A 14085-nucleotide genomic window follows, 5' to 3' on the forward strand; every position below is an offset into this window, starting at 1 on the left:
GGCCCTACGTCCAGTCTGAGAGATTGATCTTGTATTCCTTGCACCGGAGTGCTCGTAGTAGGGGGTTACAAGCTAGGTGAGAGAGGGGGCTAGCCCCAGGTCTCGGTGAGGGTGGTGCAGGCTGCTTGAGGCGTTGTTCTCAAGCAGCGTAGTGGAAGTGTCAAATTCTATCGGTGTGTTCCTCTCCTTTCGGTCGCCCCTAGAAATGGCCCCGGTGCCTCCCTTTTATACTCTAAGGGAGACCTGGGACCGTACATAGATTGCTACATGGCGCTTCTGTAAACGGGGTGGCGTGTCCGAGCCCTGTAGCCGGCCACTGTCGTGGTATGGTCGATGGAGTGGCCCTGTCCTTGTCGTGCAGAGGTGACGCGCCGGTCATACTCGATCTTGTGCGTCGTGGGGCTCCAGTATAGCTTGATGCAGGACATGGCGGGCGACGTGCTGGTCACCGTGTAATGAACGTCGTAGGGAGCAGCGGCCCTGCAGACGCCGAGGCCGAGCCATCGTGGGGGGCTCGGCGGATATGGATCCTCAGGCTGCCGAGCCCCTGAAGCAAACTGCCGAAGCCTTGGGGGAGTTATTGGACCTGGGTACTGATTCCGAGGCCACAGTAGCCCAGACGTGGCTCCCCACGCTGCGTTGTCCTTGGATCAGGAGTTGGCAGCACAGTGAGGCATGGGCGTCCGCCATGTGCATGGTGGTCAGCTACTAGTGGCGGGTAACCCCTGCCCAGTCCGGACGACGTGCGGGTCATCGTGTAATGACGTCGTGGGGAGCTGTGGCTCTGCAGGTGCCGAGGCCAAGCCATTGCGGGGGGCCCCGGCGGACGTGGATCCCCAGGCTGCCGAGCCCCTGAAGCAGACTGCCGAGGCCTTGGAGGGAATTATTGGTCCTGGGTACTGATTCCGAGGCCACAGTAGCCCAGACGTGGCTCCCCATGCTGCGTTGTCCTTGGAGCAGGAGTGAGGCATGGGCGTCAGCCATGTGCATAGTGGTTAGCACAGTGGCGGGTAACCCCTGCCCCGTCCTGCTTCCTGTCCCGTCGGCCACTCTGCTGTACTGTGCCGAGCGTGCGGCCGATGTCAGGGGCAGCAGTTGGCTGAGTTAATGCGACACGACGTTTTGTCAGAGGGACGGGAGAAGGAAGAGGCAGCGGAGTGCTGCCGAGCCCGCCTCGCGCGGGACGGAGGGTCAGTGGCCCGGCCGAGGCCTTCGGCGGGGAGTCGCTCGAGGCCAGCGGTGAGGGTGCCTCGGGCGAGTCGGAGAATCGGCCGAGGCCAGCGGTGAGGGGGCCTCGGGCGGGTCGGAGAATCGGCCGAGGCCAGCGGTGTTTTAGCTGGTTTCGATCTTTACGAAGCCTACGCAGTCGTTTTTTTTTGGGTCTTGCTTAGGGTACCCCTTCTCACGACATCCGACACCATAGTAGACAGTGAAACCTCCAAACTTTGGTGCTTCTGAAGCCTTGAAAGAGAACCTGGAAGACAAAATAGAGGGCTAATCAGTCACCGATGGTATAGTGATAAGATGGGATTGTTAGAAAGAAACAGTCGGCCAACAATCTTTGACGCAACGCAAATTTATAATGCAAATGACGAAGAACCACGAGGAGCACGCGTTTCCCGGTTTCTAAGCAAAAACACACTAGCGGATGGCTCGGTCCTAGCAACTATGCACGCCGCGCCGCAGGGTTTCGGAAAACGTCTGCAAGAAAGAGAGTGCGTGGAGCAGCGGCGGCCGTGCTCGGTTTGAGAGGATAAGATTGACGCGTAAAGCAGAGCGCAGGCCTGTTCTGAGTTCTGACGGACCTGTTCCGGTGGCTATCGGGGTGTTGCATTGCATGGGCGAGGGTGACTCGTGACTGAATGGAATTTGGGCCGCTGCCAGATCAACCATCCAGTATCACGATCCTGCAGTTGGGACACCACAAACAGCGTTCATATTTTATATATAAAAAAAACAGCGTTCCATATTTCCTTCTTACGGAGTACGTACGTCTGGTACTCTGGTCTGAAGAAGGAACTCTGAAGATCAGTACCCATAAAAAAAACTCTGAAGATCAGTAGGGGGAACTAACAACACGGGGCAGCAGCGATGCGTCGGTCACCCTCTTCATTTGAACTTATCAGTCCGGCTTATCAGTGACTCCGCCTCGACCGACCTCCAAGGGTTGGGCTCCGCCTCACTCGACGACTGAGGACAGGCTCCGCCTCGCCCGATGGCTGAGGGCTGGCTCCGTCTCGTCCGACCCCCGAGGGCTAGGCTTCGCCTTACCCGACGGCTGAGGACAGGCTCCGCCTCGCCCGATGGCTGAGGGCGGGCTCCGCCTCGCCTGACGGCTGAGGGCGGACTCTGCCCCGCCCGATGTCTGAGGGCAGGCTCCGCCTCGCCTGACGTCTGAGCTTCGGGGCTGGCTCCGCCTCGCCCGACGTCTACATCCTGCCCCTTCATAATGACGAAGCACAGGGTAAGACAGGACACTCAGGTCAACCGCAGTACCGAGTACCATACCCTGCGCACCTACGAGAAGGTACCGTCAGGATACGACGGGACGGGTGCTTTAAGCCCTCCCAGGCATGGCAGAGCCCAAATAGCGTTGTAGGCGCCGACTTTTGTCCTACAGTGTTGTGGGCGCCGCCTTCAGCCCTCGGGCATGGATCCTAACACAGGCATACGACAACCACTACAATCCAAGAGGGAACTCACGTCATCAATAGTAACTGGCGTATAGTCACTTCCCCGTCTACTCCCCGTAGGGTCACTGCTCGGCACCCTGCACACACCGCACCGTCCGTCGGGGGAGGATGGGACGTGACCACTCGCTGAAGCGAAGCCAGAACCCGGCCCTATCAAGACCAGCGAAACATGCTATCCCTGGCACGGTCTGCCATGTCAGCAGGGCAGGCTCAAGGGAAAAGGAAGACCCAGCACCTTCGAAGGACCTTCTCGACCTTTGGTTTTTTCCCCTTTCTCCCATCTATAGTCTCTGCACCCCCTTGGCCTATAAAAGGGAGGGCAGGGCACCCCACTAGAGAGACGGATCGATTCCACACACAACACACAGCCAAGCAGCAACCGAGCTCTTGGCATCCTTTCGACCTTTCTATCAGAGACTTGGGACCTGTCCCTCTCTCGACCATTTGTACCCCTACTACGAACCTTTTTCGGTACTAATAACATGAGCAGCAGCAAACTGGACATAGAGACATTCGACCCGAACCAGTATAAACCTTGTGTTCTTCAGTACACCATCCGAGCCTAACGCGCAACAAATATAAATTTACTAGTTGGTGTTTGTTTGAAACACCGACACAGTGCAGCATGTCTGCGACTCCGACGACGAGGTCAACGGTGACAACGCCCAGTCGCATTGATGTCGCTACCAACAGAGAGGCCACAAATACCCCTGCATGAAGATCCGATTTCCCTCTGTCCCCGCTGGATTTGCATCGGCTCTGCCGGATCGGGGTGCCACCACGCCAGGTCGGGGTGCTGCCGTCGATGGAGGGTGGCGGCGCTGCGCTTCGTTTGCCCACCATTCCGCCGCTTTCCCTGTGACAAGCGTGCAAGACGAAGAAGCACGTGAGATTCAGGGAGACACTAGCGACGCGTAGCCTGGCTGGCGTCGACGGCGGCGACGGAGACCTGGGCGTGGGGTAGCGGGGATGTGATGCGGGCAGCCGCGACGCAGCGGGGCACGCGCTGTAGCCTGTCACCTGAGGTCGTGGTAGCAGGCAGCGACGGCGGCGGTGGAGACCTGGGCGTGGTCATCCTCCGGGTTCAGCTGGCTTCCGTGGGGGTTCGGCTGGACTCGGCGGTGCCGGAGGACGGGACGGGCAAGCAACGTTGAGAGGCAGGGAACAAGAGGTGAGAGGAGGGGAGAAAAATCAACGGACTTTTTAGGGAAGGAAGAGATTACTGCGACGACACGAACGTTTCGGTCCCACCTGCCGGCGCCTTGGAACGATCATCGCGGTACCGCATGAAGGAGGCAGAGGCAGACCCAAAACAAATATTGCACCAAAAAATGTCCATGCTCTGTTCTTTTTAGTTGTAAGTAGAAGATGTGGCACTTGGGGGTATGACACGTTGTGCATAGATTGAAAGTGTGGTTTATTTTTATAGGAGATATAAATTACTTTTTTTGTCTCTAAAAAATTAATTTATAGAGTTGTTTTGAGTCAATTTTTTTATAAGTTTGACCAAATTTATAGAAAAGAGTACTAAGATTTATGACATTAACTAGTTTGCTTGAACTTATCAACCTGACTTATTAGCCATGGTACAGTGTTTTTTCTCTCACAACAAATCAGCGAACAATATTTTTCAGCGAAACGAACATGATTTGTATTAATTTAATCAAACTTAGAAATGTTTGACTAAGATAATTGATTTATTTGAAAACGGAGGTAGAGCTGTGAGAAATAACCTCTATCCCGGTAGCGAGTGATACAGCACCGTATCACAGGTTCACGTTGGGACAGCCTGACAGCATTCAGGTTCAATGGCCTGTTCGGCAGGACTGAAAAATAAGCCAAAATATCTGTTTTATATGATTGTGTATGCCATTGTTTTAGATAAAGGGCGCGTTCGGCTGGCCGGCCAGCCCACTCACGGAATCACTGTTCACGTGACAGTGTTTTCAGATATCTCACAACAATCAGCCGGAACAATGGCAGCACCCTTTATCTAAAATTGCTCTCTATAGTTCTTATACCATGTCCATCCTTTATCTAAAACAATAGCAGCACGACAATCATATAAAACAGATATTTTCAGCACAGCATACACAATCAAATCCAACAAGAACAAGGCTTCTTTGGAACATCATCTCAATGTGCACGTGTGATTGGTTACTGAAGAGCACGGCAGAAATTAGATGCTGGATAAGAATCATAAGGGTAAATGTCGTTCATGAAGCTCTGTACACAATCTCAACGTGTCTCAGGTTGTCCTGGGAGGAAGAAGGGAGGAGATAAAAGGTCAGCAGGCCATCCTTTGCATGAGTGAACTCTACTTCGTTTTCATCAACTCTACAAAGCTCCGGCCTGATGGCTGAATACGCCCCAAACCGCCCTGGTCCTCGGCATTTGATATGAATTGTCGTAGCTGAAGAATCTGCATCGCTTGAAACATTGTCAAGTGCACCACCAGAGTTGAACATGTCGATCAGTCCAAGAGGCGCAAACCGAACGACTTCGCCGAAAATCTGGTGTAAGAAACAAAAAATTTCTGTAAAAACATGATATTTACAATGCGGAATACATGTAAGAACGAAGGCGAGTGGAAATTAATCTGACGTCTGACCTTTATTGGTGAAATGTTGTAAATCTCACATGTCATAGTAGACAGTGAAACCTCCAAACTTTGGTGCTTCTGAAGCCTTGAAAGAGAACCTGGAAGACAAAATAGAGGGCTAATCAGTCACCGATGGTATAGTGATAAGATGGGATTGTTAGAAAGAAACAGTCGGCCAACAATATTTACATGAACCGAAAGCATATACTGCAGTCTCTCCATTCCAATTATCACCAGCTATCTCCTCGAGAGATTCTACATTGGACGGTGAGAGCTGACCAGTGATGTTTATGTTGATAGGAACATAAGCAGTTTCTTTCACTGGCCAAACCCACTGTCCAGCTCCCTGAAAATTGAACACTCCAATGACACCAGTGAAATTGTTCAAGTTCCATATCTTCAGCAGACTGCAGAAGAATTCACAGATTAGTATGCTATAAGGAACAACTTAGTAGCAAAAGAAAATGGTAAAGCTATATTCGTGCTCATACCTTTTGCCATCCATGACTGGGTCAGTGAACAGACAATCGCGTGTAGGACGACCAGCATACCTTGCTCTTAGAATCGAGCCGTCTGGTAGAACAAGCTTTTTTAGAACACTGAAATCATGCACCCCGGGTTTGTCGCTGCATATCACAACAAATATACATGCATGGTGAACTCCTGTGCTTGAGTTAAAAGCAACCACAAGAAAATAACTAGAAGATAGAAGTAAATGATCTACACAAAACTACCTGACATAAACACCACTTCCACTCAGGGCTCTAGCTGCTCCATGAATTTCCGCTGATTCATGCTTGCTCTTCACAAGGAAAATGAAAATTAGCTGCTACTGAAGTATAGAAACGTGCCTAAATATACTGCTCGAGATGTCAAAATCTCACATGGAACATATCCCAGTCAGGTATGAAGATTTCTCCCAACAATAGGCTATTGAATGCCACAGAAGCGATGTGCAGAGTTTGCAGTGTTGGTTCCCGAGGCATGAAATCTTCTGAGGCTCTAGCAACTGCACTCTTCAAGGCACTAGAAAACAACCAAGAATTATATCAGATTCTATCTACACAGTAGCTCATATTTTCCACAGCTAGAAATATGCTACCTAAAGATGCTGTCTGAATTGTGACTCATGCAGCAGATTAGGTTGTTTGTTTTGAAGTTCTGGGCAATGGATTCCTCAAGAGCCTGCTGATACTTTCGAGTTACTGCAACACGACCACCAAATCCGCATCCAAGAGTTTCCAACACGTTCTGAACATCAACCTTCACGCCATCCACACCCACACTAGAAAGGTAGCTGTGCTGATCATTGTAGAACTCATATATCTTGTCAGGATCAATGATGCCCACTCCAAATTTCTCCAAGCTGTCCATGGCAATATCCCTCAGGTTCGCAACATTACCTGGCGATTGGACTGGGTAAACAAGCTTTGGATTATACTTCTTCATCGCATCAGATGTTGCTAAGATGCCTCCCCAATATCCAAGTAAAGCATGCCACATGTAGACACACCTATGGTTTCATGCATTGCATTTTAATCAGCCAAAAATAGTATGAAGATTAAATCATCATAGAACAAGTACTTCGACAAAAAAAAACAATTACTTGACTCCATGTTTTTCTTTTATCTTCTTAATGAGGTCCCCAAGATTCTTGCAGGTTTCTCCCCTGAACTTATGGTTCTCCTTCAGATCAGTCAGCCTATGCGCAAATCTGGCATAATTACAATACAAATCAGGAACCGACCCTCACCCGGTGCACACTTTTATGGGTTACCAAAGGATGGAACACTAACACGGCCTGCTCACGGATGGCTTCGTCCGCTTCCTTGAATTCGTCAACTGTTTCTTGCCAACCATCATCTATAATCAGAAACCTTGGTGGCACACCACCTTCACGCAGACTGTAGGACAAGAAATGCATTATCACTTTATCAGCAAGTGATAGCTATGAAAAGGAGGCAAAAGATACTCTTCTTAGTGTGTATTCCAAGTGAAACATTTGTTCCTGCAAACCTTTGAAGGCCCTCCTCAATCCCACTTGGGTTCACAGCTTTGTAAAATGCATCCCAAGTGCACCACCCAAACCAGTCCAAATTTGAAGGAATCTGATATTTTGTAATGAATTTAAACAAGGCATGAGAAAAAAGAGAAGAATGAAAAGCTTCCCAAGAAGCAATATTACCAAATCAGGTGAAATGAGCATAATTTTACCTCCTTGTCCTCTATATGACTGAAAGTTCCTTTGATCTTGGACACCATCCTAAATGAAGAAGTTGAACAATTAAGCCAATTGTTGAAAAGACCATGTCCATGTGGTATTTTAGGACTTCTTTTTTATCGACTGTGCCTAAGCAAGTACAAGTATAAGAGGAGTGTTATTTTAGGACTTGTGTAAGAGAATGGCATTACTTGATGGATTCCTTCAGAAGATTGAAGGGGTTGTCCCCTGAGTTGATGAACACTGCATCAACTGCTTCCATCGTCTGGACATCAGGATCACCTACCAACAGTCCAGCATTTCCTCTCAGAAATTCCAATCAAAATCCCAAGTTTTGCACATTTTGATGCGATCGACGGATGGAGTACTTAAAGTTTCAAGTTTCATCAGATGGCAGGAGACAAAGCTCACCGCTCTCGAAGCAGAACTGGAGCTCGTCCTCGGGGCTCCCCTGGAGGCTGGCCCGGAAGCCGCCGTCAAGAACCGGCAGCATCAGCGCGTACAGTGAGCCATGCTCCGTCGCGGCCGCAGAACCCACCTCGCTCGTGGACTCCAGAAGCAGCATCTGCGTCTCCGCCGGCACAGCCGCCGCGCCGGCGCCCGTGGCCGGCATCATCCACCAGATCTTGAACCTGAACAGTGACAGCCACCTCCACCCACTGCGAGGCCACCGATCCAAGAACAAACCATCAGTCACAAATCGAATTGGTGGCACAGGCGCCCCCGCCCGCCAGCGCGTCGCGTTCTTGCACGCAGGACACGAGTACTATGACTGACTTACCTAGCCAGGTTTCCGACGGAGAACACGTGGCGGCTGGACGCCGCCGCCGCCCAGGCTCCGAGGAACGCGGCGCCCGAGGCGGCGGCGGCCTCGTCGTCGGCGACGCCGGCACCGGCTGGCCGTAGGGTGACGTTGGGCGGGGCGCGGACGAGGAGCTCGCGCCCGCCAACCAGCAGGGACCCGCGCTCGAGCTGCGCCATACTCTGCTGCCGCGGCGTGGGCGTGATGGTGCTGAGGTCCTGGCAGGCTCCCAGCATTGCTCTGCGGAGGAGGAGGAGTCTGCGACCGCGGTGGCAGCAGCAGCGCGATGTCTTATACGACGGCGACGGGAGCGACAGCGAGAGCGAGCACGGCGGGCGCGAGGCCATCATGAGCAGCCTCGTCAGCACCACGTAGGAAACGCGTCAGACGTTGAACTCCGGCAGTCCCGCGTGTGATGATAAGCTAGTACAGTAGTGGGTTTTGTGGGTTGTGGCCTGTGGGCGCATGGCTGAGAGTCTGAGACGTGCGGAACGCGAAGGCAGGGGGAGGAGAGAGACCCAGAACGATCTCAGAGCTGTCGGGTCTCCTGGTCTCCCCGCCGCAGCTGCAAACCGGCGCCGGCGCTCGGGAGCACCTCGGGTCTTCCACGCGGGGCCCTTCTCTCTCGCGTCGCCGTCGACCAGTCGCAGGAATCGCACCCTCGGAATTTCCATGGCCACACGGGTGTGAGACGATTTATCTATCGATCGTGTGACACGGAGCGTATCTGTAAACGCGCGCGCACACACAATGCCCATCCTGCTGGTTACCCAGGGCAAGAAGCACCCATTTTTTCTTCTTGGGGGGAGTCGAAATTCAGCCTATTTTTTCATGATTAAGAAAATTAAATCACATATGGTGCTTATTTATAGGTGCACTTCTGATAAAACGTGGGCACTCAATTATTCTAGCAGATAATAACTTTTTTCAAAAAGAAAGAAAAGGTCGACAAGATATGATGATAATGATAAAAACAGCACTCGAAGCGTGCAATGGGTGGGCCCGCACGCTCCACGCGACCATGCTGTGCACTCCGCCACAAACGCTGCACTCATCGCGGCGCCCGCTCCGTGCCGCGCCACGATGCTCCAACGACGCCCAGCCCTCGCCGTCCACCGCGCCTGGTGCTCTCGCCCGAGGGCCGAGCGAAGCTGGACCCGCGGCCGGACCGCGACTTCTACGCGTTCCCGCGCCTCGTGACGCACGTGGACGACGGCTTCATCGTCACGCTCACGGGCCTCTACCGGGAGCGCCTCCGCGCCGGGTGGGACGTGCTGGACCTCATGAGCTCCTGGGTCAGCCACCTGCCGCCGGAGGTCCAGTTCCGGCGCGTCGTCGGCCACGGTCTCAACGCGCAGGAGCTCGCCAGGAACCCGCGCCTGGACTACTTCTTCGTCAAGGACCTCAACAAGGACCAGCGGCTGGAGCTCGAGGGTGGCACCTTCGATGCTGTGCTCTGCACCGTCAGCGTGCAGTACCTGCAGTCCCCTGAAAAGGTACTTATCGATCATCTATTGCCTTTGGGTTGGGGCAGTTTTTCCCTATTGGCGTCATCGCAGTGGCGATTTGGCATGAATCAGGTCTTCGCGGAGATGTTCCGGGTGCTGAAGCCGGGGGGCGTGTGCATCGTGAGCTTCGGCAACCGGATGTTCTACGAGAAGGCCATCAGCGCGTGGCGGGACGGCACGGCGTACAGCCGCGTCCAGCTCGTGACGCAGTACTTCCAGTGCGTGGATGGGTTCACGCAGCCCGAGGTGATCAGGAAGCTGCGGTCGGCCGGCGGGTCGTCGCCGTCCTCGCCGCTGGACGCCGTGATGAGGCTGTTCGGCGTGGCGGGCTCCGACCCGTTCTACGCAGTTATCTCGTACAGGAACTTCAAGCCAATGTGAAACCCTGATTGACGGAACCTGTGCTACCATTGGGATGTACATACAATCTATAGAATCACTACTGATGCAGAGCTAGTTTGTACATGTACACTGCAGCACTAGCTCAGCTGCGGACAGATGAAAGTTCAGAAGCTCAAACATCATCCATCGACCACCTGATTCAGAAACATGCTAGCAGCAATCCTTGTTATTACAGAAACCACACTTTCACCAACGTCGTTCGTGAACATGAACGAACTAAGACCACCTAGCTATTCAGATGAAGAAACATTAACAGGTAAGCCGTAGCGATCATATGTACAGAGCATAGAGAACCTTATTTAGGGGTCCTGCAACTGCGCGGAGCGGCTGGTCAGTGGGACGTAGCGCACGGACGCATCCTTCTGGATGCTGATTGATCCATCCGTGTTCTTGTCGACCACCTGCAGGTCCTGCAAGTAGGTGCCAACCGGTATGACCATCCGGCCACCAGGCTTTAGCTGATCAAGCAGAGGCTGAGGGATCTTGGGTGCCGCTGCACCAACGTGGATAGCATCATAGGGTGCCACGTCTGGAAAACCAAGCCTGCTATCTGCAGTTTTGAGAGCAGTCAGACATCTTAAGCCCCAGGTTATTTCAGAGTTTGCTGGCCCAACAGAACAAAGTTTCTCTAGCTAGAGCACCAAGAACAAAATTCCAGAACCGGGATATATAATGAAAAAGGTCTACATTTGAAGACAACTTGATTTCGCCATCTGGCACAACAATGACATGTATTAGCACGCGGACTGAATCCCATTTGGAAAAGAAAAAAAAATGTACTGCAAACTGTCTACACTTTGAAATAGCATGCCAGCAAGTAAACAGGAACCAACAGTAGCCAACGTTGCTTCATCATAACATGCATACTGAAGAAAATAACAATCTTTAGAAGCTTTAAAGGCTGTGTAAACTGTTGCTTAATGAAATTAATAGCTCAGCATATTATAGATAAACCAATCATCATACCTGTAACATGAAAAGAGAGCGATCCATCCCTCAGTAGTGGAGCTGCAGCGCTTCTTTGCACATTTTCAATAGAAGAAGCAACAATCTCAGGAATGTGTTCAATTCCCACTGCACGACCTTCTGGTCCAACCATCATGGCAAAACAAGCTGTCAGGTAGCCGCTACCTACAATGTGACAGGAATGCATTTGTGACATCAATTAGAAAAAAAAAATAGAGCAAGCTGTTTATTCAACCGCAATTGCTGATGGACACTGGCAAATGGCTAAAGTATCAGCAACAGACCTGATCCAACATCCAGAGCATGCATTCCTGGTTGCAAATTATCCTTCAATAGCTCTAAGCAGGTTGCATGCATGTGAGGAGCAGATATTGTTGCATTGAAACCAATAGGCATAGGACTGTCGACGTAAGGGGTACCCTCTGGTACAAATAGCGCTCTATAAATCGTTTCCATTAATTCCGCCACTTTATCAGTTCTAACAGCACCATACTGCTATAGGTACTCAACCAGAGCTTTGTTCCGGTCCAGTGATGGTTGAGTCCAATATTGCTGGAAGTTAATCAAGAATCGGTGAGACTCCACTTTATATGTATGGCTACAGTATGGAATTGCAGCAATAAACAGGCCATCACAGTGATAATTTGAATTAACTTTCTTTTCTTATAACAGAAAAAGATTAAGCATAAATGAAACAAAAAGACTAGTGTGGCATCAAGCCCTTTAACATTAATACAAGTTAAATGTCTATTTACTTGGACATTTCACAGGGGAACTAAAAGTTTGTATGAAGCTTCTCTTGAAGAATAAGAATAGTTCTGTGAAGATTCAACAATCTCATAAAACTACAAGTGCACACTAAAACAGTATTTATACAGCTAGCTCAACTCTAGGATCATGAACCCCCTCATCTGGTCCACTTGTACAGCATATTGCCGTATTCAGAATTACCATGGAGCAGCTAGATATGCAAGCAGCAAATGGCCCGTCCAAAATTCTCTGTGGATTACCCAAAGAAATTATTTGTGGATACCTATGTATCAGAAAGTTGCGGCAAGAGGTGAGCTTCAGATACATCACCTCTGCTACACTTTGACACAAGCTGGCTATCTTCAGCTGCCCACAAACAAGAAGGGAACTTTTTACATCTTTTATTAGTCAAAACCAAATCTTAGAGTATAAAAGCCATGTAACCAAAAGCAAGCTTCATTCTAGTGCAAGCCAGTTTCCAAATTTGTTCATCCAAAACTAAGCCTACCACTCAATTCCACTTAATCGGTTTAACCTAACCCGTGCAGCCATCCAATTTACTGTAGCCACTAACAACTTAACAGGTGCCCGTGCGAGATAATCCGGGTAAATTCCACGACCAACTGACCAAGGGAGCTCAGAGACGAAACGGAGGTGGAAGGAGGGGGGACAGGGCGTCGTTGGTAGCGTGCGACCGCCATATGGTAGAACTTGAAGCAGCGCCGCAGCAGGGGCGGTGGCGGCGGGTAAGGCCTCGTGGGGGCGCCGAGGAGGCTGTGGATGAATCGGCGCGGGAGCGCGGTGGAGGCGGAGGGCGAGAGGCGGCGTGCGGGGGAGGAGGCGGACGCGCATGCGGCGGCGAGGCACATGGCGATGGCAGCCGTGTCGGGAAAAAAAAAATCCGTTATAAGAGAGCCGGGGGAGCAGCGGCCGGCTGCGGTGGCTGCTTGGAGAAGCCTCGTCTCGACAGGTGGGGGTGCCGCCGCCGCACGCGTTCTACTACCACGCCACGGCCACGGCTCTTCTAGTTGCAAAGCCTGCAGCCTGCAGGACACGTCGCCACGGCGCGGCGAACCGACCGCACGAACTAAGGCCTGGTTTAGATTGTAAATTTTTTAATCTAGACACTGTAGCACATTTTGTTTGTATTTGACAAATTTTGTTCGATCATGGACTAACTAGGCTCAAAAGATTCGTTTCGTGATTTACAACCAAACTGTACAATTAGTTATTTTTTTTACCTACATTTAATGCTCCATGCATACGTCCAAAAATTGATGTGATGGAGAGAAAGTGAAAAAACTTAAAACTTTAAGGTAATCTAAACAAGACCTGAAGTGCTATGGCCTACCCATCATCGCCTGTGTTCCACCAGCACCTAGAGAGGAGCTGACTAGAGGTCTAGAGGCAACTAAAATTTTACTGTATAATATACACTTTTATGCGTTGCACGAGTCGAGTTGATTCTAGATATACTTATATGAGATGCCGGTGTGCTAGCACCTTGGTGATGAGCGATTGACAACACGGTGTGCGTGTGACGTATCTCTCGGCAGGTTGTGGTTGTAGGTGACAGGTGGAGACAAGGTACATGCGGCGACGAGTGAAGAACGAGGATAGGATGCCGTTCCGAAGAACCGTGGGGGCGGAGAAGGGCGGATCGAGGCTTGCATTCGAGGGACAGGCGATCGTGTGGTGTACGTCTACTGTACCTGGCTATACGGTGAGAGGACGTCGAGGGAGGTTTCCAGATTACGCCACAAAATCCGAGGTTCGCTGGTTGAGCCACAAAGCCATGCATCGTACCGGGACGCTCGCGCGGCGTGCGTTGGCCGAAGATGGAAATTCTGGCGATCGCGATACGATTTCGGATGGTCGTGCGGCGACATCGCGAGGATCACATCGCGGAGATGGAGGGATCGCGGACATCGCGGAATTTGCCATGGAGGACGTAATTGGAATTTACGCCCCTACGTTGAATTTATTTAGCGTAGGGGGTTATGTGAAAATAGGTCGTGCCACCCTTTGGAGATATAAATATGTGGCACCTAAGGTTGAGAAGGGAGCGAAACGTTTTGGACTCTCGGCGAGTTACTATTCACGCATGAACAGTACCTGTGAACAGTACTTGTGCCCCCGGG

General features: G+C 51.1%; 1 protein-coding gene and 2 pseudogenes across 1 annotated transcript; 1 reads left to right on the top strand and 2 right to left on the bottom strand.

The window, feature by feature from the left end:
• Positions 1 to 4705: 4705 nt before the first annotated feature.
• LOC136493155 (probable galactinol--sucrose galactosyltransferase 2) lies at positions 4706 to 8857 on the bottom strand. Its single transcript, XM_066489203.1, has 14 exons — positions 8298 to 8857; positions 7928 to 8175; positions 7708 to 7798; positions 7510 to 7558; positions 7312 to 7403; positions 7092 to 7199; positions 6902 to 7009; positions 6398 to 6808; positions 6180 to 6321; positions 6030 to 6097; positions 5787 to 5921; positions 5485 to 5702; positions 5305 to 5393; positions 4706 to 5206 (listed from the first exon to the last, which is right to left on the bottom strand). Exons 1-14 carry the CDS (start codon positions 8666 to 8668, stop codon positions 4910 to 4912), a joined length of 2427 nt encoding a protein of 808 aa, XP_066345300.1. The 5' UTR covers positions 8669 to 8857; the 3' UTR covers positions 4706 to 4909.
• Positions 8858 to 9339: 482 nt separating this feature from the next.
• LOC136490816 (uncharacterized) lies at positions 9340 to 10208 on the top strand (annotated as a pseudogene).
• Positions 10209 to 10248: 40 nt separating this feature from the next.
• On the bottom strand, positions 10249 to 12949 carry LOC136490818 (protein-L-isoaspartate O-methyltransferase-like; annotated as a pseudogene).
• Positions 12950 to 14085: the final 1136 nt, after the last annotated feature.

The sequence above is a fragment of the Miscanthus floridulus genome, chromosome 11 (assembly GCF_019320115.1).
Source record: "Miscanthus floridulus cultivar M001 chromosome 11, ASM1932011v1, whole genome shotgun sequence".
In the NCBI taxonomy this organism is placed as follows: domain Eukaryota; kingdom Viridiplantae; phylum Streptophyta; class Magnoliopsida; order Poales; family Poaceae; genus Miscanthus; species Miscanthus floridulus.

Coding starts and splice junctions, on each gene's coding strand:
- LOC136493155 (XM_066489203.1), bottom strand. CDS start 8,668: ATGATGGCCTCGCGCCCGCCGTGCTCGCTCTCGCTGTCGCTCCCGTCG. Junction 7,559..7,707: donor CTTCTGAAGGAATCCATCAA/GTAATGCCATTC, acceptor TTCTTCATTTAG/GATGGTGTCCAAGATCAAAG. Junction 6,809..6,901: donor AAAGAAAAACATGGAGTCAA/GTAATTGTTTTT, acceptor ATGAAACCATAG/GTGTGTCTACATGTGGCATG.